The 25,225-nt window shown below is 36.9% G+C and overlaps 1 protein-coding gene across 1 annotated transcript; it reads left to right on the forward strand.

Moving 5' to 3' along the window:
* Positions 1-20,078: 20,078 nt before the first annotated feature.
* Positions 20,079-22,835, forward strand: LOC129777481 (tigger transposable element-derived protein 4-like). The gene is made up of 2 exons (XM_055783759.1): positions 20,079-22,304; positions 22,372-22,835. Exons 1-2 carry the CDS (start codon positions 21,311-21,313, stop codon positions 22,653-22,655), a joined length of 1,278 nt encoding a protein of 425 aa, XP_055639734.1. The 5' UTR covers positions 20,079-21,310; the 3' UTR covers positions 22,656-22,835.
* Positions 22,836-25,225: the final 2,390 nt, after the last annotated feature.

The raw sequence follows: 25,225 nt of genomic DNA on the forward strand, positions 1-25,225 counted from the left end.
TCAAGCTTCAGAAACTTCACAGACACAGTTGACAGCTTGAGCTCTTTCTTTGCTGACTAGGCTCAATTTGTGCCAGTTTTCAGGTCGGAACTTATGTGAACAGTGTGTGACGTTTGAACTTACTTTCTTTTATTCAAATATGATTTTGCAGAAGTCACTTCCCTCAGTGGCATTCGTTCGTTGCTAAATGCTACGAATCATGACACGAACGAGAACGAGGTAACTCTGCCTCGGTTAGTACTCCTTGGTACACAAGCATGCGAACGTCGCGATCGCTTCTGGTACGGAATCAATTATATCTCGTTAGCGCCGGAAATATGTCCAAGTTAAATAATAAGCAAATAAAAAAAAACATTTTGGCAACAGTTAAGCTGAAACTCGTGCGAACCTAAGCTTCGCCTAAATACATGAAAACAAAGTTTAATTGGCAAGGGTGACATCCAAAACACCCACCCCGGATGTCCCAGATGTACAACTTGAAGCGGAAAAAGGTACTCTTAGGCTTAAATGTGCAAACCATTTTATATAAGGAGATCTCAAGGGGTATTTACAAATCCTGAATGATTTTCAACTGAACACTATAGTAAACAAGAATGAACACTGGGTGGAAACAAAGAGCAACTCCAATGTTACCTACAAAGTGATTGAATTCAATCGCAGCGTTTGGGAAGATCCAAAATGCAGGGGCTGGAATTACTGGACCAGGGATTGACATGTCAGTTCCAATTGGACAGTAGCCTACAGTTTTCCAAGCAGAAATACATGCTATTTTAACATGTACAAATACAGCCACTCCATGCCAAAGCGATTTAGTGGTTCTCAGATTTTCGTGAAAAGTGATAGTTTTGTTCCTTATACCAAAATATTAAACTCGCAATAGACTCGACTTTTCTGATGAATAAGCGATCGAATGCAAAAAAAAAAGTTTTTGGACAATTTTTTTTTTTGCGAGGTGACAGTAAATATAACGACGTTTGGTGCAATTCTAATTCATTTGTCATCAATTTTTTTTTTTTTTGAAAACCCCGATTTCCTTTACTCCCCCTTGGATGATTTTTCGATTTTTAAAAAAACTTAAACTGACCGTTTTGCGCCACTCTCCCTTAAGTCCGATTGAGCTGATGTTTTGCATAGGTTGTTTTTCCGAGGTGGTTAACATTTATTATGGGGTAACTTTTTGAAATTCGAGATGACCATTTTTATTGGCATCCTACTGTATATATTAGAGTGCCAAAGAAAATGGACATCTCGAATATTCAAAGCGAACTTGATTGACACTAGGTTTACGGACGTTTCTTATATACCTTATACACATCATTATCGAACAATTCAGAGATCCGAGAAAAACAAATTGGGATAGTTACCATTCCAAACTTCAGGAGAAAATTTTGCTATCAGTGTAAAGTGTTTCTTCCACTGAACAGCTTGAAATAGTTTCATCATAATTTGAAATTAATATTAAATCCACCTTCGAAATAAACTGTCCACTGAAGCAAAAAAAATATAGCAGTTTGTGTCCAAGATACGACCGCATTATTGACGTAGAACTACGCTGTTATTTTATATAAGTCGCTTGTTAATAACTTCGGATATTATTTTATAATGATGTGAAATTTTAGAATTAACTGTTTAGTAGAATAGTTTGATCGCCCTGAATTTTTTTATTGTAGAATCAGTTGACGATAATTGATTGATGATTTATTCTTGCCCTCGCAGAAAAATACACTAGCTGATTGTATGTCGCATTTTGTTTCATGTCAATGCATTGAAAATTTACCTCGAACGCTCAGATACAGTCGATTCGCGCACTATTTTTACGTAAGGTCATGAAACACGCATCTGCACACATGAATATCCATATTTCGATGGCTTGAAGCGAATAAATATACACACACTTATCTCCGATCTGTCTCCTTTGTGTTAATATTGCCGTTCTAGATTAGCTTAGCTGCATCCTTGGTGGAGAGAGTTTTGCTACCGCCACGCGAAACTAAATCACAGACCAAATTTGAGAACATTTATTTTGTAATGTAATGTAATGGCCTCAGATTGATGCAATGATTGCAATTCCAGAGACATCAGCGAATGGATAACTCGGTCGAGAGTACAGCTCAACCCGAAACGAAGGCATGTGATGACACAAAACAAGGAAGAACAAGCGATGTTCATTGCTTTGAAAACAGAACGAGACTGAAAGTTTGCCTCAGCGAGATACACTGTTTACATTCTAGGCAAATATTCTCCTTCGTTCTTCTTCCTTTCCTTTGTTCACGGAGACTTTAAATCTTACGATTTCCCCTTCTTCTTCTCTTCTTCTGTTCGGCTTTAAGAGGGTTTAAACGATTTCCCCTTCGTTGCTCGTCGATAAGTTGCTCGTTATTGACAGCTCTGTTCGGGAAAGCACACAAATCAGTAGAACAAATGCATGGGAAAATGGAAACGCTTATAGTTTTCATGAATTTTAACCATTTTCACACTAGGGGATTGTGATGTATAGAATATCAAACAAATCTTAGGGAATTTACGATTCGTTTGATATGTAAATCGTCAATATCCGTTCGTAGAAAAATTCTAGAAAACTCTTCAACAAAGCAAAAATTACATTCGGTTGGACAGATTATAAAAACTGTCCAACATAATATAACAAAGGAATCCGCAAATCTAAGAGAAGGGATTGGAAGTTCACCTATGAACAGGTAGAAAGTTTATCTATTGTAGCAAGACTTCATAAAACCAACGGACTTGGTAGTCTGAAAAAAGGAAATGGTCAATTTACAACCGACTCCCAGGAAACACTTGGTATCATGATGAAAACACACGTCCCAGGCTCAATCCAATTGACTTCCGGACACGCACAGGTCTTCAATACAGCTCAAACTTGTCCAATCAGATACGAGAATAGAGCTAATGAATTGGCTAGGGCGGTCTTTACGAAGTCAAGGGTTGAGTGGGCAGTGGATTCCTTGAAGCCCTCCAGGACATGACGGGATTCATCCGGTGCTGTTACAAAAAAGTAAGGATATCACTGTCCCTCTTCTAACGGAGATGTTTATAGCTAGTATGGTACTAAGCTACATTCCTAGTAAATGGCGAGAAGTTCGTATTATATTTATTTCCAAGGCTGGTAAACGTGACAAGACGACTCCCAAAGCGTATAGACCAATTAGTCTAACATCTGTCATCTTAAAAATAATGGAAAAGGTCATTGATCTCCATATCAAATCATCATATTTGAACAGGAGTCCATTGAACAAATTTTAATTTGCCTACCAAGCAAATAAATCAACTGATACAGCGCTTCACACGCTAATTTAAAAGAAAAGCGAAGTTTTATGATGCTAAAGAAATCTCACTTACAGCTTTTCTTGATATTGAGGGAGCATGAATCCTACAACTCTATAAATAAAGCCATGAAAAAATGTATTGTAGTTTTGACATGTGCATCTCCAAGTGGATACATGCCATGCCAACCAACCGACTAAAAACAGCTAAATTAGGAGGATCTACTCTGTGGAGCTTCCGATATTCACTGCAAGGGTCCTCAATGCCGGTAGTATAATCCTACAGTGAAATCATCCGATACAGAGAGGAAATATTAAGTGTGGCTTACCTATTCGACCGTTGTCTGCTGAAGGAGGAAATGATGTGACATGTGTGCTACTACTGCTGCTATGATATAACACCAACATCACTGTTATACTGTCAGCTGCGAGGGGTACGGCATTGTGCATTTAATCTCTCTTCTACGCACCTCACATACTCTAACAACGAAACCAACTAGAGGTGGCCCTCAAGGAGGAGTTCTGTCTCCTCTGTTGTGGTCCCTAGTTGTCGATGAACTTTTTAATCTTCTAGCTAATTTAGGATACGAAGACATTGGTTTTGCTGATGACATAATCATCTTAGTGAGGGGTGAATGTGAATATACTATTACCATTAGATTGCAAACAGCCCTTAACTACACACTCAAATGGTGCAACTTGGAAGAACTAAGTGTTAATCCTTCAAAAACAGTCATAGTTCCATCTACCAGAAAAAAGAAAGTATAAGCTTCCACCTCTTAGATTGGTAGGTGTACAATTGGAGCTTTCAAAACGAACCAAATATTTAGGTATCATGCTTGACCAAAAACAAAAATGGAACGACCAACTGGAGTATGCAATATCTAAAGCCCATGTATGTCAAAGCTAGTTTGGGAATGTATTTTATCCTTAAAACAACTAGCTGCTACTAACGAAGTCAACCTATACTGGGTGCCTGGTTACTGCGGTATAGAAGGTAATGAAAAATCCGATCTCTTAGCAAGATTAGGATCTTTAACTAAATTCGTCGGGCCTGAGCCATTTTGAGGATTATTTACATCACGCATGAAATCTAAGCTCAAAACCTGGGAAATATCAATGATTGAAGCCAACTGGAAGGCTCTATCAATACCAAGACAATCCAAATTATTCATTACACCTTGTAACAGAATAACACGCAACCTACTCAGCTTGAATAAGGCAGATTTGAGTACATTAGCCGGTCTATTGACCGGACGCTGTCCGAGCAGGTTGCACCTTAAAAAGATCGGAAAACTGGCAGATGATAACTGTCGTTTCTGCAATTTCGAAGCTGAAACTTCGGAACATTTACTATGTAAATGCAGTACACTAATTCAGCGAAAACTGCGGATTCTTAAAAAGGGTATTCTTATGCCTAACGAGATTCTTATTCCTAACCTTCGTGGGGGGATATGCAAAGTCCTAGTGCGACTATCACTTATTCCCTGAGTTATGGAACGAACTGACACTGCATACATAGCAAACTGGAGTGCACTACAATACATCAAACTAATGGTCGCAGTGGTACAATGCACCTACAGAAGAAGAAAGGTCCATTAAGGTCGATTTTTTTATTTTTCCGTTCAATTTTTTTTTTCATGCAATCCTCGATTTTGAAATTTATATTCAACAGGGACATCGACGGAATATCCCGGTTCGAAAAGTATTGAAATACTGATATCATGTGTTTTTATCAAATTAGAGTAGGATTGTCAGTGAAAACGTTGATTTTATTTGATTAGATATTTGAAATTCGTGTAATGAAAAAAACCCCACCTTGAATATATATGTATGAAGATATTCACCATTTAAAAAGTTTAAATCTTAGGGTTCAAGATTCATTTGAAAGGCAGCCCGGAATCGATTCAAAAATATAACATAACTATCGATTTGGCACGCAGTTGTCTCCCGTACAACGTTCCTCAAACTTCCTAGAAACTATAACTCTTCCCGGAAAATCCCTCTGTTTCACAATTTACACACTAAACTACATCGATTTATTTGCACAACACTCTCTCCCTGCGAAAACTTTTAAGACCCTCCACCCCTCCAATGATATCTCATCCCACAAACTTCATCCCAAGTTAACAGTTCACAACAAAATTAAATTTATAGTTTTCACCGAGCCGATGTAAATCTGTCACTGAGAGAGTTGGCTCCCCTCCCCTTCTCCCGTCCAACAATACCGTTGAAATCAAATCCGTGTATCGTACGGTCGGAATCTGGCCACTCTACTTTGAGGTGTTATTTGCATAACGGCAAACGAGCGAACGAACGATCCGGGAACCTGTGGCGCAGGTAGATGCCATTCCTAGAATCGATGCCATTACCATCATTGTGGATCGAACGCACAATTTTGAGGCGAAACTTTTACTGCACACTTAAAAGCAACCATAAAACTCGAACCATTCGAGAGCACATGTGAAAGCCTGCTAGAATACCGACCAAAGGGGGGGAGCGGTGGAGGATTACTTCCGAACCGAAGGTATTTCACTCTCCCCTTGATTTATTGTCCCAGCATTCCTCCGGTATAAATTTTATGGAAAACGATTGAATGTCTGCTTCGGATCTCCTCCTCCCCACCGATGCCGTCAATCAGGATTGCGATGTGCTCTCGGGCCCACAGACCAACGGTATAAAGATCTAAAATGATTTCCTGACACCGTCGTAACCATCTCTCACCCGTGTTCACCATCTATTCGTCCCTTCCGTACATGCACAGCTATCAGCTAGCAGCTAGCATGTGGCCAATCATCGCCTCCCTTGGCGACCGCCCCCTTCCAGATCGTTGGATGTGAATTTCATATGTGAATACTCACTCACGGCAATCCGCGGTGGCGGCAAAATCATTCGGAGATTCGAACGAAACGGAGCCTGAATTTGTAGCTTTCGCGGCGAACTTAATTTGCGTTTGATCGGACCTTCAAATAATATTAACAATACCTCGAATAAAACTGTCCAATTAATTCGTCGCAAATATTTCGAAAACACACAAAAAGCGATACATCGTTGCTGCGGCTCACCGTTGCGTGAATGGACGAATACAGACTACAGGCTCTGCGGAAAATTTATAGCCTAAAATGCATGAAAATCTCACATCAACATATCCTCTAATGAAAACGAGGACCTGGCATGCTTTTGCCTCACAAGGTCGCCCTGTCTGTGGAGTCACTGCTGCTGCACTGGATCGATGGGGGGGGGCGATCCGAGGATGAAACGAACGCTAGTGCTGTGAGGTTCAGTGAAAGTGAAATTTATATCTGCGTAAAATAAAATTAGACGTATAAAGCGTGTATTATAACAGAGTGTACAACATGGTTGGGGAGGGGAACTGGAGCTCAATGTTTCGGGAACACCATATCTGAAATGTAGGCCTGAGTTCGTGCAAGGTTGTAGTTATCGGTTGTCAGCACTATCGATTACGACTCGTTCAGCCAGTATGAATCACTATATTCCGGATGAATGGTATTTCGTTATATATATATATATATATATATATATATATATATATATATATATATATATATATATATATATATATATATATATATATATATATATTACTAGCTAACCCAGCAAACTTCGTCCCGCCCATTTACTTGATTAATTCTCGAGTAATGCAGAAATTTGTGTTTTATTTGTATGGTAGCCACCCCTAAGAGAGGGGGGAGGGGTATCTAACCACCATAGAAACATTCATTGCACCCTAAAGTTTCCATATGCCTGATTTGGTTTAATTTGCTTGATTAATTCTCGGGTAATGCAAAAATTTGTGTTTCATTTGTACGGCAGCCCCCTCTAAGAGAGGGGGAAGGAGTATCTTAACACCATAGAAACATTTATTGCATCCTAAAACCTCCACATGCCAAATTTGGTTTCATTTGCTTGATTAATTCTCGAGTAATGCAGAAATTTGTGTTTCATTTGTATGGCAGCCCCCCCTTTGAGTGGGGGAAGGACTGTCTAACCATCATAGAAATATTTATTGCACCCTAAAACTTTCACATGCCAACTTTGGTTTCGTTTGCTTGGTTAATTTCCGAGTAATGCAGAAATTTGTGTTTCATTTGTATGGCAGCCCCCCCTTAGAGAGGGGGGAGGGGTCTCAAAATATCACGAAAACCTTCCCCGGCCCCAAAAACCCCTACATACCAATTTTCATGTCGATCGGTTCAGTAGTTTCCGAGTCTATAAGAATCAGACAGACAGACAGACATCACTCCATTTTTATATATATATATAGATGAAGATTCCTGCTCTCCTACAACAGAGACGGCTTATGGCTAAAGAATAGGGCACATTTGACTTCGAAAGAGCTAAATAATGTGATATTTCTGAATGACAGAAATAACTAATTTATCAGAAAATAACTGATGTAATCTTTCTCACATTTTTCGGTACAGATGATAAGGTTCATTTGGATTCACGCATATACGCATAGACTTTTTTCTATAGATTTACAATGGGAAACAGTACCTGGAAAGTAGGGATTGTTAACCGGTTTTACCGGTAATACCGGGTTATTTTCAATTACCGAATTATCGATAATATTACAATCAATAACCAGTAATTTCGGTAATTTTTATTTTTACACCATACATTATATATGCCTTTACGCCGCTTTGAAATATTGCTTGAGAAACAATTAAGATCGAAAAAACACAACTGGCAGTGTTGTGCCGATTCCTTCGAAATTCAGTTCAAAAATTGCTACTAGATCTAAAAACGAAACACAAGATAAGTTTCAGCCATGAAGAACTGACAGCGATAAAGAAATTGGTTGATGCCCTCGAACCAGTTCTGGTCGCTGTTGAACTGCTATTGCGGAAGAAATGCACCCTTTTTGAAGCTGACGTCAGATTGCACTTTATGCTAGAACAGCTATCGGAGTAACCATTAAACATTCGAAGCAGCTGCTTGAAACTCTGATTTTCGTTTACGCGGATTTGTTCCCGTATATGAATAATCATTTTGCTCGTGGTCGTGACACAATTATGTTTTCTATAAAACGTTGCGGTATTGATCAAGCAGGCATTTGAAATTGTTCCTGACTTGATCAACTTTAACGATGATGTTATTGATTACAATAAATTTTTTTTTTGAAGATTTTTTCGATACTTAAATTTTTGATGAAATTTTTTTCTACTAATATTTCTCAATACACTCAATTTCAATAATATTATAGCTACTATAGCTACTGAGAATGACGTGCAAAAATTTTTAAAGTACCTTTTTCATCATAGATCCTATGGTCAACCTCATTAGGGTTCAAAAAATTTTCAAAATTAATTATTTACCCCCTTACCCAGCCAGACACATGCTATAAAATTACGGTTGTGTTACATTCGATGAAATCAAAAGCAGTTACACCATTTTATATGACTGCTTGTACGTCATAAAAAGAAATGTTTTTAACATCGAATTAATACTGCTGATGAAAACAGCGCTTTATAGCATCATGTCTCCACCACATAAAACAGGATGCCATTCACTACTGACCGAACCACACTTTCATTCGAATACACATCATTCCAGAACAGGGTGCAAATAAAGGGTCGATTGGTTCAAACAATTCTTTAAGATATAATCTATAAATTTAAAAATCCGTAGAAATGAGAGAATAAAAGTTTAAAAATATATTTTTTATTTACATTGTCATGTTTTCGTAACAAAGGGACATTGAAAATGCATCACATTTCAATTTTATAATTTCTAGGAAGAACTTCATATACACTAGAGGCAAAAGCGATTAAAATAAGCGTATAAGATGAATTACTGCAAACTATTGGGTTGTCCGGGAAGTTTATGTCAATTTTTCGGAAATCAAAAGCATCATCTTTTTAGGTACATTCAATTCATTCAATTATTGTTGTACCGTTTTGTTGTATCACATTTTTTTGACATACAGCTTGAATTTCATCCTCTCTGAACTCGTTGAGTTCTCGTCGAAAACTGAACAACTGATAATCCTAAGGTGAAATATCTTAACACTTCTTAGGTAGTGTAGCATATTCCAGTCAAACTCAAAGAAACAAAAGGTCTAGTATTGTTTTTTTGAGGGCTGATGTTCATCCAGTATGAATCAGCTATTGAATGATGAATGCTATTTCATTATATATATTATGAATATTTCAAAACAATTGCAATTGCAACTGTAATTAAAAAACAAGAAGAATATTTTCCGACTACATTATTATCGTATCACTACGAAACTATTTTATTAAATACGTCTGCTTATTAATTCCGATATTATCTTAGGTAGAAACGAATTATGATACTGAACTCTTTAGTAATGTTGGCCCTGAAAAAGGCTGAAAGTTTGCTTCTTTTTGCGCAACACTCTCGCAGCTTAAAAGAAACCAATTCGGAAACATTAAAATCGCCTCACCAGCCTTAACAAATGTTGTTGACCCCTCGCTGACAAGGGCGATGATGGAATAGATTTTTTTCTATCATGCAGGCTTTGAACCACAAGGTTTTTTTACCTCTAGCCTTGGAAAAGGTCTGTTATAAAGTCATTAATGGAAAGTCCCGGGATTAAACCCACGGTCTTTCGCTTGATTACCGGATGCGCAACTGTTATGACAACAAAATTGTTCTTTCGCTCCGATAATTATTTGCGTAGTAATCGTTTAAACAATAATAAACATTGATCCATAAATCGAACGATTACCGGACATCGTCAAATATATCGTCGCCAATTTCACATCAGAATCAATACTTCGGTTCGCATTGAGTTTGTCATTTATTTAGAATTAAATTTGAAAACGTTTTCTAGAAAAAATATTCCCAAAATGAAATTCAGGTCATATGCGTAGTTCAGAAAAAATATATAGAGGGTAATATTCGAAACGCGACCGATAATTTTATTCAGTTCGCTTATTCATCAATTCGTATATTATTTTAGAATTTATTTGTATATTATTTTAGAAGAAAAAGAAATTTTATCTCTTTAGTAGATTTTTTTTCAAAAAAAAATCACGGATTTCTCGTGACAATGGATCAATCAAAAAGTGGGATTTTATTAGATAATGCTTAACATTGTTCAATTGTTTCATAGTTTGTCACAGAAAAAAAATTTCCCCGTTTTTCGTTACACGTTCTATTTTTAGATTTTCATTTTACACCCATACCTTCCTGATAAACATAGTCCTATGTTGAAATCTGCAACTGAAGTACAACATATTTTTACACTTTAGATAACAGTATGTGAAGCTTTATAAAACACTTCAGAAACAATGATTCAGATGTTGAAGATAAAGTAAATGGTCGTTAAATTCATATTAAAATTCTGGAGAAAAAAACTAAAAGAGTGGAATCCAATACATGACCGCATTGTTGACGTAAGACTCCAAAATTACAGCTGTCGAGAGCAAATATAAATTTAGGAATGAAATTTAAGCGGATTATCACCAAAAATGTATTTTTTACCTGTTCGATGTTAAGCATTTTTAGTGGTGTAATTACAAAATTCAATTCACTGTTAGATATTTTTCGGTACGTGTGTTGCGATGTAGTGATGAACACAAAAATTGTAGAAAATTCGTTTTAGAGTGAATTTGAATTAAAAAGATTGAAATAACTGTACTAATGGAGTGAAACGGACAACTGCCAGTGGAAATAAGACGGACACTGAAAAGATTTTGATACATCAATTTATTCTTTTTTTCATTGAAGCATCGTGTCTGTAAACGTAAATCGAATAATCAAAATAATATTGAATAACATGTTTTTGTGCAACATTTAAAAGAATAATTTGGAAAGCACTATATTGTTGCTATTCAATTTAAACTGCATTCAAGTTTTAAAAAACATAATAATTGTAAAATTTAAACAGCATTCAAGTTTTAAGAAACATTGTAATAATTGAAATAGTTTTACGGTATATAATTTTAGGCCCTATGTGGTGGCGGCGGCAGCAACCGATACGGAACAAATTTTCATCTTCAGTTTTCTCACTGCAGGAAAATAGTTTCTTCACATCCGACATGGAATGAGCTGCACTTTGACGCCACTTTGAATCCGGAAATAATGATCAAACTCACGAAAGTTGAATGATCGACCGAAAAGATCATCAATAAGTCATTAACGATTTGTCAGTCATCCAGATAGCGACCTTCAGCAGCCGCAGTGAGATTAAACAAATGACCATTTCGCAAGGCCGATAGTTTAGTTTTGTTTTCGAAATTGAACTTTTTAAAGGATTTTTTTTTTTTTTTTTTTATCTTCGCTTATTTTTCGTCGGCCTATTTCCGCCACTTTAGTGCCAATCACCGACATCAGGGAGGCGACTCCACCTGTTCCTACCTATCAGACTCAACAACTCATGAGCCGGGCCAACTTCTTTTACTTCCGCTCCGAAGGAAGACGTAACCAGAGATTTTTCGCCTCAGAAAATCCCAACGACGCCAGCTGGGATTGAACCCAGGCCGATCGGATTGTGAGGCTGTTACGCTAACCATACAACCACTGGCGCCGTCTTTTTAAAGGATGAACTGAGAATTTTTAATGCCTCCGTAATTCAAAACATAATAATCATCGCATCATCGCCAATAAGCCCGACCATACCCCTAAATTCACACAGTCATCCGGCAACAAGAAATCGATTTTCTAAAATAACTCTTTAATGGATTGTTTCAGTGGCTCTGAAGAGGATTGATGGGTTTGCGTGGTTGTTTAGGAACAGTCAAAGATGGTTGATTCATTATTCATTCTTGTTCTCGGGAGAACAATACAAGAGATTTTTTTCCTTATTGCCATTGTAGTTAGTCCTCTTAGTTCACATCTCTCCTTCTAGCCACTCACTGCAGCCACAGGTAATTCTATCATTGTCTCACCAGCACAAAAATTAACAATATTTACGTATGATTCAATCGTACATAAACATTCTCAGCCTAACGGTGTTCGAACCGATGCGATGTTTCATATTGGACATTTCACTTTTGCTTTGCTTCTAATCGTCAGTGTAAGCTCTGCACTATGCTAGTTTTGTGCGTGTTCTGAGAATGCATTCCGGAACGACAAAAAATTGCACGTCCGCTTAAAGCCGTAGCAAAATTGAACCTGAGGTTAGTTAGGGCGAATACCTTAACTGCCAACCGACGACATTTCATACATATTTAGAGATATTCATGGGTTCAATAGTTTATTTTAAAAGTAAGTTTTGAGCTTTGAAAATAAGTTTTTGGGTCAATATGCAACAAAAATCACTCGTATATATTTGGTATTTCGAATGAACTTCTTTCAGCCGCAAAAATTAACACCTAATGCTTTGCACTTCAAACGGAATAATCTCATTTTCGAAATGTTGAACTTTCACCTCAGTACAGATATTCGTAACCGTAGTCCTATGTCAAAACCGATGTATTCATTAATCTACGAATAATGTGACGTACGCGTAAAATTACTAAGATTTGAAAGACGTGAAGGCAAATTTTTGTTAATGGTATAAAGAGCAAAGAAATAATCTATTCGCAAGAATATATAAAAGAGTTGCCGTAGAGGTTCATCCATTCGAATTATATTGTGAGAGCTACGCTTTTCCACCTTTGAGGATGTTAAACCTCGTCTGAACAAGGTAAAAACTCATAAACATCGCAATACGGTCACCTTTGTCGTGTCAAAACGCAACTGGAACGGCTATTCTGCTAAAAATCATCCTCCATTAGGCCAACGGATGACATCGTCCAATTCAAGAGCATATCCCATCCTGCCTGACCGTGTACGCCGCTCACAGCTTCCGGACGCGAGCGGCACGAGCGCTCTTCCTGGCATCACATTGACTGGAAACCGATGTACCAATCGAATAGCCGTCGAAGCGTGAAGTCACACCGGCCGACCGACCGGCCGTGCAGAGGACACAACAGCTGCGACAAGCGATATTTGTAGAACATACATACAAGTCCAACGTTCCGATCGCCCCCTTTAGAGGCCCCTCTCTCCACGACAACAACAGCAATTTCAGGAATGGTCCTGCGGGCTTCAAGCGACCGAAGGGGTGTGATGGTGAATATTCCGACGCCTGTTCTCTCGTTTGCTGTTTGATGTCGTAACTAAACGTTAAAATAGAATAGTGGTATTTCGAATAATTCGCATAGTTTATTTTATGCACAGCTTCATCGCAACGGAGAGATGGGTGATGTATACAGCCTGGAAGCAGGAGACGGATATGGACTTGGGGGTAATCCAATTGTGTAGGAATAGGCAATTTCCCAAACAGCCGCTGGAGGGTGTGTATGTGCGTTTGATGGGTGAAAGTCCTATCGACTTTTTGTGTGATTTCGTACAGAATGCGAAAAGGGGAAAAGCGATTGGGAAAAAGTCGGCTCTGTGACAGACAGGACTACAACAAGAGTGAAACTGAGAGATGGTGGAGATAGAAATGCATGTTATCAATTATTCACTAGCGAGCATACATTATGTATTGCGGAAACATCGAATTTCGATCGAAGCTGGTTCGATTTTTTTTTATTCTGACACCCCTCAGATGTCGATAGTGTTTGATTGTCGTGTTGTTGTGGCACCAGCTAAATCCGGGATAGGGCGTTGTTTGTTGAAGGTATTGGAGATCATCAAACTATTCTTTCACATTTATTGATTCTATTTTCTGTCATGTTTAACAACATTAACTTTCAGTTCTAAAATTTCATGTGAGCTTTGCTATTTCTATTCTACACGGCTGCTCGATTCTGATTAGTTATATCAATAACGGATTAATATGACAAATGAGTGTGAATATAAGCATGAGCACGTCAATGTTAAGACTGCACCATCAATTCAACGCGATATCACTTACAGGTCGCATTCAAAATACCGACATCGCCAGTATCTCTCATGCAAATTCCCCAGATACGCTAATTGATTTGAGTTACCTGTGCGGCTATGCCCAGTGGACGGGAATAAACACAATCCACAAGCGATTGCAGCGATTGGCTCACGCTGCATCAACTCGCATCATCTGTTTCGGTTTGATCCGTCCGAGCGCATATTTCATTCGCACATCACGAAACCACCAAGAGGTGAATCGAGCGTATGGCAGAGGATGAGCTGTACTTGAGCACTAGTATGTGGTTGAGTTATTTCTGCGGGCCGGATTCGACCAACAAAGCTTTAAAGCCTGGTTACGATCCTAACAACACTTGATTCTATTTTCCCCAACACGTCCACAACATCCAACGCGATGCAACGCGAAAGCAAACACAAACGCAAGCCGTCGTAATCAACAAATTCACAGTAGCTGCAATGTGAGTTTAGCTCCAGATGCTAGATTTGTCGAGTGAGTGAGTGTCCTTCAAATGCATATTTATGCGTCCATCACCAGAGCCGTCACTTGGTATGTCTGTCTGTGTTCTGTCTGTTCGCTTTTCCCAATTAGCATCGTTAGTGCGGCGGGAATGAAAAAAAAGGGCACAAGCATCATTGCGAGTTCATTATGTTTTGAGGACCTCTGGACCGCGGCACGCTCACGCGAAAACTCCCATTCACTTCGAGTTCATAGAGTCGTACAGTCCATCTATGGAAATTGTTGTTGCGAACTAACCAATGAATGAAAAATCAACCAGAACATGGAAATATTTTGTCACAAATGGAATAAATCGCGGAATTCAAAAAAATTAACCCTTTCGCGTACAAAATCGAGTCTCACTCGATGTGAAAAATTGTGCCATAACGTACAACATCGAGTCTCTTTCGTGGTGCGCTTTCATATCACAAGGCGCTAAGACTCTCAGTAGAGAAGTGAAATTACTCGATGCGTGACCCAACGAAGCTGTTGCATTTGGTTCGCTTTTTCGAACAATAAATCGTACGGGAAGGGGTTAACCATATTCGTCTGCATATGAGTAATACCAAATGACATCGTCCTTCCTAAAAATGCAGATTTTATTGTATGGGTATTTTTGATTCCAATGAAAGTATGTATTCCGTTTGGGTTAGAGGAAAAAAGAGTTGTCCACAGCAATTGGGATTTTTTTGACTCAAGTGCAACTTTTGAAAAGGGCGTATCGATTTTAGTAAGAAAAATCTTGAGTCGTACCGAAATAGCGTCTTAGAAAAAGAGTTACAGAGTATTGATGTTAAAATATGTAAAAATATACACTAAGAAAAGAAATTAGTGCTCTTTCTTTATTTCCAAAAAAAACAAATCCAAAATGGCGCCATATATTTTTTTTCAAAACCTTATCAACATGGTTATCAAATGAAAGAGCTCGACTGGTAGAAGACTGCTGAATATGAAAAAATCCAAATCCAAGATGGCCGCAGTTCCCAAATAAACAATTACTTTTTAATAGTTCCATTCAGCTTGACCTGTTTGTATGTATGTTTGAGTGTAAGAAATTAGACACACAGAAAAAATCTGTACCAATCTGTACTTTTTGACGAAAATCTGTACTCTGTATTGTACAAAATTTGTACCAAAAATAACGAAAACAAACTTTACCTTTCCAGATAAATCTGTTCGTGTGGCAACACTGCATACCAACGGGTTAAGCTAGATAAAACCGTTTAATAAATAAGTGGAAATCATAATTATTTTACGTTTACCGAGAGAAAATTTTTATTATTCGACTATCAGGAGGAATCGATTATCCGGAGTGAAAAAAGAATCAATACTCCGGATAATCGAGTCCGGCCTGTACCCTTTCTTTTTTTTACAAAAAAAAAACTTTAATTTGCAATTTCCCAAATATATATTTTTAATTTTTTTAAATTTTTTTTCATATAAAGTTATGTAGAAAATTCAAAAAAATAACTCCAAGATGGTAAAAATATTTTTTACGAACTTTGTGGAACATCGAATTTTTAATAATTTTCGAAACTTCATACATACATACATACATACAAAAATGTTAACAACCATTTTTAGCCACAATTATGAATCCTGATGTGAACTGTATATATATAAATTGATTTCTGTCTGTCTGTCTGTCTGATTCTTATGGACTCGGAAACTATTGAACCGATCAACATGAAAATCGGTATGTAGCGGTTTTTGGGGCCGGGGAAGGTTTTCGTGATAGTTTGAGACCCCTCCCGCCTCTCTAAGGGGAGGCTGCTATACAAATGAAACACAAATTTCTGCATTACTCGAGAATTAGTCAAACAAATGAGACGAAATTTGCCATATGGAGGTTTTAGGGTGCAACAAATGTTTTTTACGGTGGCCAGATACTCCTCCCCCCTCTCTTAGGGGGACTGCCATACAAATGAAACACAAATTTCTGCATTACGCGAGAATTAATCAAGCAAATGAAACAAAATTTAGTATGTGGAGGTTTTAGGGTGCAATAAATGTTTTTACGGTAATTAGATACTCCACCCCCCTCTCTAAGGAAGGTTGACATACAAATGAAACACAAATTTCTACATTACTCGAGAATTAATCAAGCAAATGAAACCAATTAGGCAAAATCATCATCATCATCATATTGAGGTTTTAGGGTGTAATAAATGTTTCTATGATGGTTAGACTCTCCACCCTCTCTCTAAGGGGGAGTGGGGGCTGCCATACAAATGAAACACAAATTCCTGCGTTACTCGAGTATCAATCGAGCAAATGAAACCAAATTTGGCATGTGAAGGTTTTAGGGGGCAAGAAACGTTTCTAAAGTGGTTTAACACTCCTTCCACATTTCTGGGGGGGGATGTTTCTATGATGGTATGACACCCCTCCCTCCTCTGGAATGGAGAGGGGGTCCCATAAAAATATTACACATATTTCAACCAAGAATATTCCAACCAAACATGACAATTGATTTTTTTTTATTTGATAAAACGCACTCCTATATCTTGTTCTATATATATAAATAAAATGGATCACCGAATGTGTTGATAAGAGCAAAACTTGAGAAAGGAATTGTCCGATTTAAGGCTGTCTTTATTTTGTCATATTTTCTATATCAAACATATATTCCATGTAACGGAGAAACATGTTATTTGCAAGTGGTTGAAAAATCTTGAACGAGAATTGTGTCTGAAAATAATCTGATATTATAATGACGAGTTTTGGTAGATGTACTAGGAATTTTATAGTAAAAGGTTAGATGATACAATCAATCAATGAACAGTTCTACGATTGGACCTATGAACGTGCGCTTAGTAAAAAAATGTGAATGTGATAACGAAAAATAATTTTTTGGGCGGGACGAAGTTTGCCGGGTCAGCTAGTTTAAAATAAAAAAGCTCTTCATCAATCTCCTTCTAAATGCAGCAATTCTCGAGATATTTGAAAAAATATTTCCGATTTATTGTCCTATTTATAGTAAATAAGTACTTTTAATATGTTTGCCGTGTTATACCGTCATGTTCATGAAATTTTATGAATTTGGTTATTATTTTCAACAACTTTTCTAAAACCATCATTATGGTGAAAGTTTAGAAGTTACGTTAAAAACATTTGAAGACATGTGGGTTAAAACTCCTAAACATATATTTTGATTTAATTTCATTTAATATCAATATTGAGGGGATTGCGATAAATACATAGTCAACCATTCTGTGGCGACGATCTTTTCGAATTTATGTTGTTCATAATGTAGTGTATTCTTCAAGTCAAGCCATTCAGTCATTTTTTTAGCGACGGCCAAATTTAATTTTTCAAGATCATGAAATACGCAATTTTATAAACACAGTAGAATTAAAGGTATGTTCCAAACTTCAGATCGATTAGTGATCAGGAACGGGGTCAAATTTCAATTAATGTGGGACAACCCTACAAACACTCAAACATATAATACATACTTGACCTGCTGAATGAAACCATCAGAAAGAATTCTTTTTTTTTGGGGACTGCGACCATCTTGGATTTGAATTTTTCATGATCTACTGTGTTATACCAACCGAGCGCTTTCATTTGATACCCATATTGATGGGGCTTTGAAAAAAAATATGGTGCCATTTTGGATTTGCATTTTTCATAAATAACTGTGTTCTACTAGTCAAGCCCTTTCATTCGATATCCATGTTGATGGGGTTCTAAGAAAATATGTAATCCGCCATTTTGCAGTGACCGCCATCTTGGTTTTACGTCAAGCTCTTTCGTTTGATACCCATATTGATGGGGTTGTGAAAAAAATATATATGGCGCCATCTTGTGGTAGCCGCCATTTTGGGATTTGCATTTTTTATAAATAACTGTGTTCTACTAGTCAATCCCTCTCATTTGATATCCATATTGATTATTCAATATGGAGTTATCATACAAATTATTCAAAATTTCTGATCTAAAAATAATAAAAATAAAAAATAGAATACTGCGGATAATCGAGTCCGACCTGTACTAATTTTTTTTCTCAGTGTATATTTTTTCACATTTTAACATTAATACTATATAATTCTTTCTGAGACACTATTTCAGTGCGACTCATAGTTTTTAAGATATAAATTATCAAAGATTCCTCTTACTAAAATCGATACGTCTTTTCCAAAAATTCCACTTGAGTCAAAAAAATCTGAATTGCTGTGGAAAACTCATATTTCCTCCAACCCAAACGGAATACAATCTTTCATTTGGATCAAAAATTATCATGTCATTTTTGTCATTTGTCGATTTCATTTGCAATTGCTCTCATATCTTAGCAGGTCGCGATTTTAAATATAGTTGTTCCCTTTCCTTACAAATACAAATGTTTGGGGAAGTGAGGTAAATTAGCACACTGCGGACCGCTGACGAGTTTTCGCATGTTTCGCGTTCCGTCTGTTACGGATTGATTACGAAATACCCCGTGTTTTCTACACTCGATGGTTAACTCCTTGGTTTGCCAAGAATCTAACAAGACCTACCGATGACCTTCGTCTCATCCACTCCGAAGGAAACGATCTCATTCGTGGAATCCGAACAAATGAAGCGTTCAAGTTTGACCCAAAACGTGTGGTCCTTAATATGTTAACATTACTTCTCCGAATCCTCTTAGGCAAATGTTCTTTGCCTGATGGTTGCAGAATCTTTCTATCACCTCAACTCTCACTACTCGTTTGAAGCATACCAATCCATTTAATAAACGGTTCTTTTCATAGCTTTCTTTCAAAAATTTATACCAATTAAATATTCGTTGCATGAAATAATCTGTTTCTTTACCATAAAAAATATTACTCCAGTCACATTATTCATGTAAGGTACACCGGGGAAAGTTGAAATTCGGGGAAATAATCATAACTTCCACTAAGAATGATGGATTGACGCGATAAAAATATATAAAGTAAACATTACCTTTCAGCCCACCTTATGACAGCCATTTCCAGGATATTGGAATGCATTAACGCAATCCGCGCCTTTGTTTACTCTTACTTGTTCCGTGAAATCAAAACAAACATTTTTGCGAGCTGACTGAATCGGTCCAAAAACACTGATTTTTCAAAAACACCGCCAGAATCGCACGTCAGGTAATCAAATAGGGATAACCAATTGTAGTGGTTTTGAAAACTAAACTGAAAAATCTTTTTCCTTATAGCTCTGAGCATTTAAACTCACCCCATGTTTTTTCCGATCCTGGGGTAAGTTGAAACCAGTGAAAATCGACTATTTTTAAAACACTACTGCAGATGCCGGACGTTATTTGTCGATGATTGCTGTATGAATGAATGATAATAAATTTAAAAATATGAATCATTTATATTTCGTCCCTCAGTATGTTCTACATAATTTCTGAACACACAGACATAATACCAGTAAAATTAGTTAGTTTTGCAACTAGGGGTCGTTCAAATACTACGTAACGCATTTTTTACTACAGTCAAAGCTCTCTATAGCGACAACTTTTATAGCGACAAATCTCTCTATAACGACATTTCCAAAGGTCCCTTCAAAATCGCATAGAAATTCTTTTCTTTATAGCGACATTTCTCTATAACGACCATTCCCTGTAGCGACACATTACCGCTCATACATATCATTCTCTATTGCGACAATTCTCAAGGTCACGCCAACAGTGCAATAATAATGAACTTGATTGAACTTAGTATATGACTATGAACGAAAATAGTCTATATTATGTTTTGTGAACGATTAAATGTTCGTGCGCAACTAATATTAATATTCGGATACTTTACAAAAACAGAGAAATTTAAATTTGAAACATCACTCAACTTGAACATATATTCAGACGCGATTCTGCTGACGGTACATTTTCATATATGTATTCAAAACTCTGCTGCACATAATTTTAAGCTGTACCATATCGTAAAGCGAAAGAGCAATGCAAAAAATAACTCTCGAAAGAGACGTGATCGCTTTGAAGCTCTTGTGATGCGCAATAGGAAACTAACTAAACGATACCGTGTGGGTAAAAAGGAATACAAAACAGATTAGCTGTTGTGGATCACGTGTACTCAAAATGATTCTGGCGCAAATAAAATCCATTCCGCCCAAACAGTGCTAGGGCGAGGCAAAAAAAGAGTGCTGTCAGTTTCCTTATCTTTGTTCAGTTTCGAGACATCTGAATTCAACACGAATTCAGCTCAGCTATCACAATACACACACATAGGAAACCTGTAAGCTGATAAAAGATAGGTAAAGCTTATTGAAACAAATCAATTGAAGCATTGTTGTACAAGAATCCCGTGCTTGAGGAAATAAAGTATTCGAATTGAACTTAAAACGAAAAGTATAGTCCGCGTAACTGTTACATGGTAAGCTTTTAAATTCATACTCACGCAACAGTTTGAAGTATAGTTTGTTTTAATATAAATTTCCAGTCCAAAATGAATTCAAAGACAAGAAAATCTTTGACGCTAAAAAATAAATTGGTTATAATTGAAAAATTTGAAAAAGGCATTAAAAACAAAACATTATCCAGTGAATTTAATGTGCCGCACAACACGATTTCATCCATAATCAAAAATAAGATCCAAATTCGTGAAAAGGTAAGAATAAAGGTTTTAACTGCTGATGTTCAATATACCAAAATGTAAAAAATTTACAGGCTCGTCGGTTTTCGCTAGAATTCAAAAAAACTCGCTCGGTTCAGTATGATGCCGTAGAAAAAGCTGTTATGCTTTTTTGCCAGCAGGCGATTTCGTATAATATCCCCCTATCTGGCGTGATCATAAAAGAAAAAGCCAATGAGCTCGCAGCGAAACTAGAGAAAAAATCATTTAAAGCCAGCGACGGATGGTTCCAAAAATTCGTCAAAAGGAATGGGCTTTCGTTTAAAACTGCAAGTGGTGAAAGTGCAGCTGTTGATGTCGGAGCTGCTGAGCAGTTCAAATCCGATGCGTTACCGCTATTGATTGCTGACTATAGCCCACAAGATATTTTTAATATGGATGAAACGGGTTTATTTTTCAAATGCTTACCCAATAAGACATATTGCTTCAAAAGCGATAAATGTCACGGAGGCAAAAATTCCAAAGAGCGAATCACAGTTGTTGTGGCAACAAATATGGACGGATCGGAAAAGTTAGAACTTTTGGTCATTGGTAAGAGTGCCAAACCTAGATGTTTTAAAAACATTAAGAACCTTCCAGTGATCTACAAAAGCAACAAAAATGCGTGGATGGTGAGCGCGTTGTTTGAAGAATGGATTTTAAACCTGGATGAGAGAATGGTGTCTGAAGGAAGACGTATCATTTTGTTCATCGATAATTGTCCTAGCCATCCAAATATTCAACAAAAATTAAGAAATTGCAGACTGCAATATTTTCCTCCAAACATGACTTCTGTGCTCCAACCACTTGATCTTGGAATAATTAAAGCTTTGAAAGTGTACTACCGCAACAAATTAGTAAGAGACCAACTGAATGCGATAGAAAAAGACGAATTGTTGAATGTCAACCTCCTACAGTGTGTTTGTATGCTAGCTGATGCGTGGCAAAATCATGTCAAACAATCCACAATTGTTAATTGCTTCGTCAAAGCTGGCTTTGTGAAATCAGATAATTTGATTTGCATCAATGAAAACAGCATTGATAACGACCCACTAGAGGAAAATGTATTCCGATCGAATTTTGAAGCACTCGCTGAGCAAGGTTTTGATTCTTTTGAAGGTTTGGTTATAAATGGATATTATTTTCAAATATCATATAAGGTATAATCGACATTTGCCATTTTCAGACTACGTGACTTTTGACGACAATTTATGCGAAGGAGCAATTTTGTCTGACGAAGACATCATAAAAACAGTGCAAGAGCAATCATCTATTGATAACGATGATGATGAAATTCATTCAGTACCTGACGATGTAGTTGACAATGAAACTATAAGCACACCCTCTCAAAACCAGCTAGAAGATGCTTTCCAAACGATTTATGCTGGTTTATTAACTAGCAAAAAATTACCAAAGGACAGCTTTTCAAAATTTTTTGATTTAAAGAAAACTTTGTTGGGGGACAAATAAGCTGAATTTTGTGTCTTGTTTAATGTTTTGTTTCAATTTTTTCTGTTAATTCCTTCGTTAATAATATAATTGATTTGTTTCGCATGGACTTGAGCGTTTCTCTCTTTATAACGACATCCGGATTCTCTATAGCGACAGTTTTTATAGCGACATTTCTCTATAACGACGGTCCCTTGCGATGTCGCTATAGAGAGCTTTCACTGTATTTTATACTCCTTCTTCCCTACACAACATGAAACAAATCGTCATTTGCATAAAAATATTTAGATTTAGTTGAATTTATTCCTAAACAATTTTCGACAAGCCATCCGCTCCTCCCTTTTTGAGTACTTTACGTAATATTTGAATATTGCGGCCGTTTCGAGTGACACTACTCTGACATGACCGTCTAAAATAGTCTTCTTGAGGTTATTGTTTCGTATATTAATTCCTAGTATGGTGTGTCCATTTTGTGTGTATTAGAATACTCCCCCACATCTCACGTGTACAAAAACCCTTTATTCCAAATGTTTATATGAAATTCTTTCAATTTAGTGTTTTATAAATCAATTGTAGATAGTTCGAGAAGCAAAACCGCACATTAAACTCATGATAATTCCGCGTTTCAACTTACACCGCTCTACGAGACAACGGGAAATAATGCATATGAAAACTAAACATTTTCAAAATTGATATTTTTCGAAGCATCCAGTGTAAATCCCTATTTTTTATTGAAAGTCATCTGTTATACCTTGTATATGCTGCAAACAGATTACAATTTAGTGATTTAGTGATTTTTTAAGATAACTTTCAAGTTGAACTTCGAAAAAATCGTTCCAACTTACCCCGGTGTACCTTATTTGATTATGCTTATATATATTATTCCAGTGAATCAAATTTCCAGACATTCGTTGGAAAGCTACTGTCATAGCGCGTCTTTTTCAGTGTATGTCAAAAAGTTGAAGCGTAAACAACATAGTTTTTTGCCACTTCTTGGTGGAAGTTTATGGTGACCATGCTCCAACTGAGCGAACGTGTCAGACGTGGTTCGCACGGTTTAAAAGTGGTAATTTTGACTTGGAAGACGAAGAACGTTTCGCCAAAAAAGTTTGAAGATGAAGAATTGGAGGCTTTACTCGATAGAGATCCGTCACAAACGCAACAAGAACTTGCAGATACACTTGGAGTAGCTCAGTAAACCATATCCGATCGTTTAAAAGCAATGGGAATGATCCGAAAGTCCGGAATATTCACGGAATAGCACGACAGCATAGCAGGTCCTATCCCACCCGCCGTATTCTCCAGACATTGCTCCGTCCGATTACCACCTTTTTCGATCGATGCAACATGGTCTGGTTGACCAGCACTTCTTCAATTTAGATGAAGTCAAAAATTGGATCGATTCGTGGTTAACCGACAAACCGGTCGATTATTTCCGCGAAGGGATCCGTGAATTGCCAGAAAGATGAGAGAAAGTTGTGACTAGCGATGGGCAATACTTTGAATATTAAATTTGTAACCATTTTTGCAGAATAAAGCATTAATTTTTGAAAAAAAACCAAGAAACTTACCGGTACTCCTATTAGGTTTGTTCCTTATCGCAAAACATCAGATCTTTTATTATTATTTTTCCTTTTTCCAACTTTTTTTCGAAAAATCATAACTTTTGAACCACTGAACCGATTTAGATGATGGTATTGGAGCCAAGAGTGCTGTATTTTTTATATTATTTCTTCCAAAAATAACTTCCTAACTTCCTTTTTTTTCCAAAAATAACTTATTTCAAAAATTCATAGCTTTTGAACTACTGGAGATGATCGAATTATTAAGTTAAAGCCAATGAGCAAGTCTGCTCCGAAAAAAAAATAAATTTGGTTTTCGTGATTATTGATTGTATTTGTTTTTTTTTTAGTTTTCATGATCTCAGGACTAATGGCGTAATATTTTTAAATATTTTTTTCTCAAAAGTCGACGATTTTTTACATATTGTTTTTTGTTTTGTTTTTGAGTAATGGGTTTTTAAATTTTAACATGTTGTCATATTTTTGCAAGTGTAATATTTTTTTAAAAGAAGACTATCTGGCATTGGCTTCAATTTGATGTATCGATTATCTGAATCGGTCCAGTAGTTATGAATTTTTGAAAAAAGTAATTTTTAGGAAAAATGTGAAAAGTGAGTTTTGTACCATCGGTTAACTTGCAATATAGATCATATTGGAATCATGCATTTTAACCGAACATCAAAGTGTTTTTCTATATCGGGTAGCTGTTTTTTGGTGGCGCGATTAGAATGCGCTGTTTGTACTGGCCTTGTTCTATTCGAAGTAACGCATTTGAGAATTCGAACATCGAGAAATTCTGAACATTATCATTATGATGCTCACCATACAAACGTCATTGAAAAACCATGTTGGAAACCTCTATTTCCGTAGGGAAATCGCCAGCCAAAATCCCTCTGCCGCCCTAACGGTACAAAATACATCAGTCTCACACCCACAGGAAAAAAAAACGCTCACTTTTCGCAAAATCAGTATTCGAAGGGCCGGTAGGAGATTGGGATTTTTCCAAAAGCAGGAAGAACAACTATTGAA

The sequence above is a fragment of the Toxorhynchites rutilus genome, chromosome 3, assembly GCF_029784135.1.
Source record: "Toxorhynchites rutilus septentrionalis strain SRP chromosome 3, ASM2978413v1, whole genome shotgun sequence".
Classification (NCBI taxonomy): domain Eukaryota; kingdom Metazoa; phylum Arthropoda; class Insecta; order Diptera; family Culicidae; genus Toxorhynchites; species Toxorhynchites rutilus.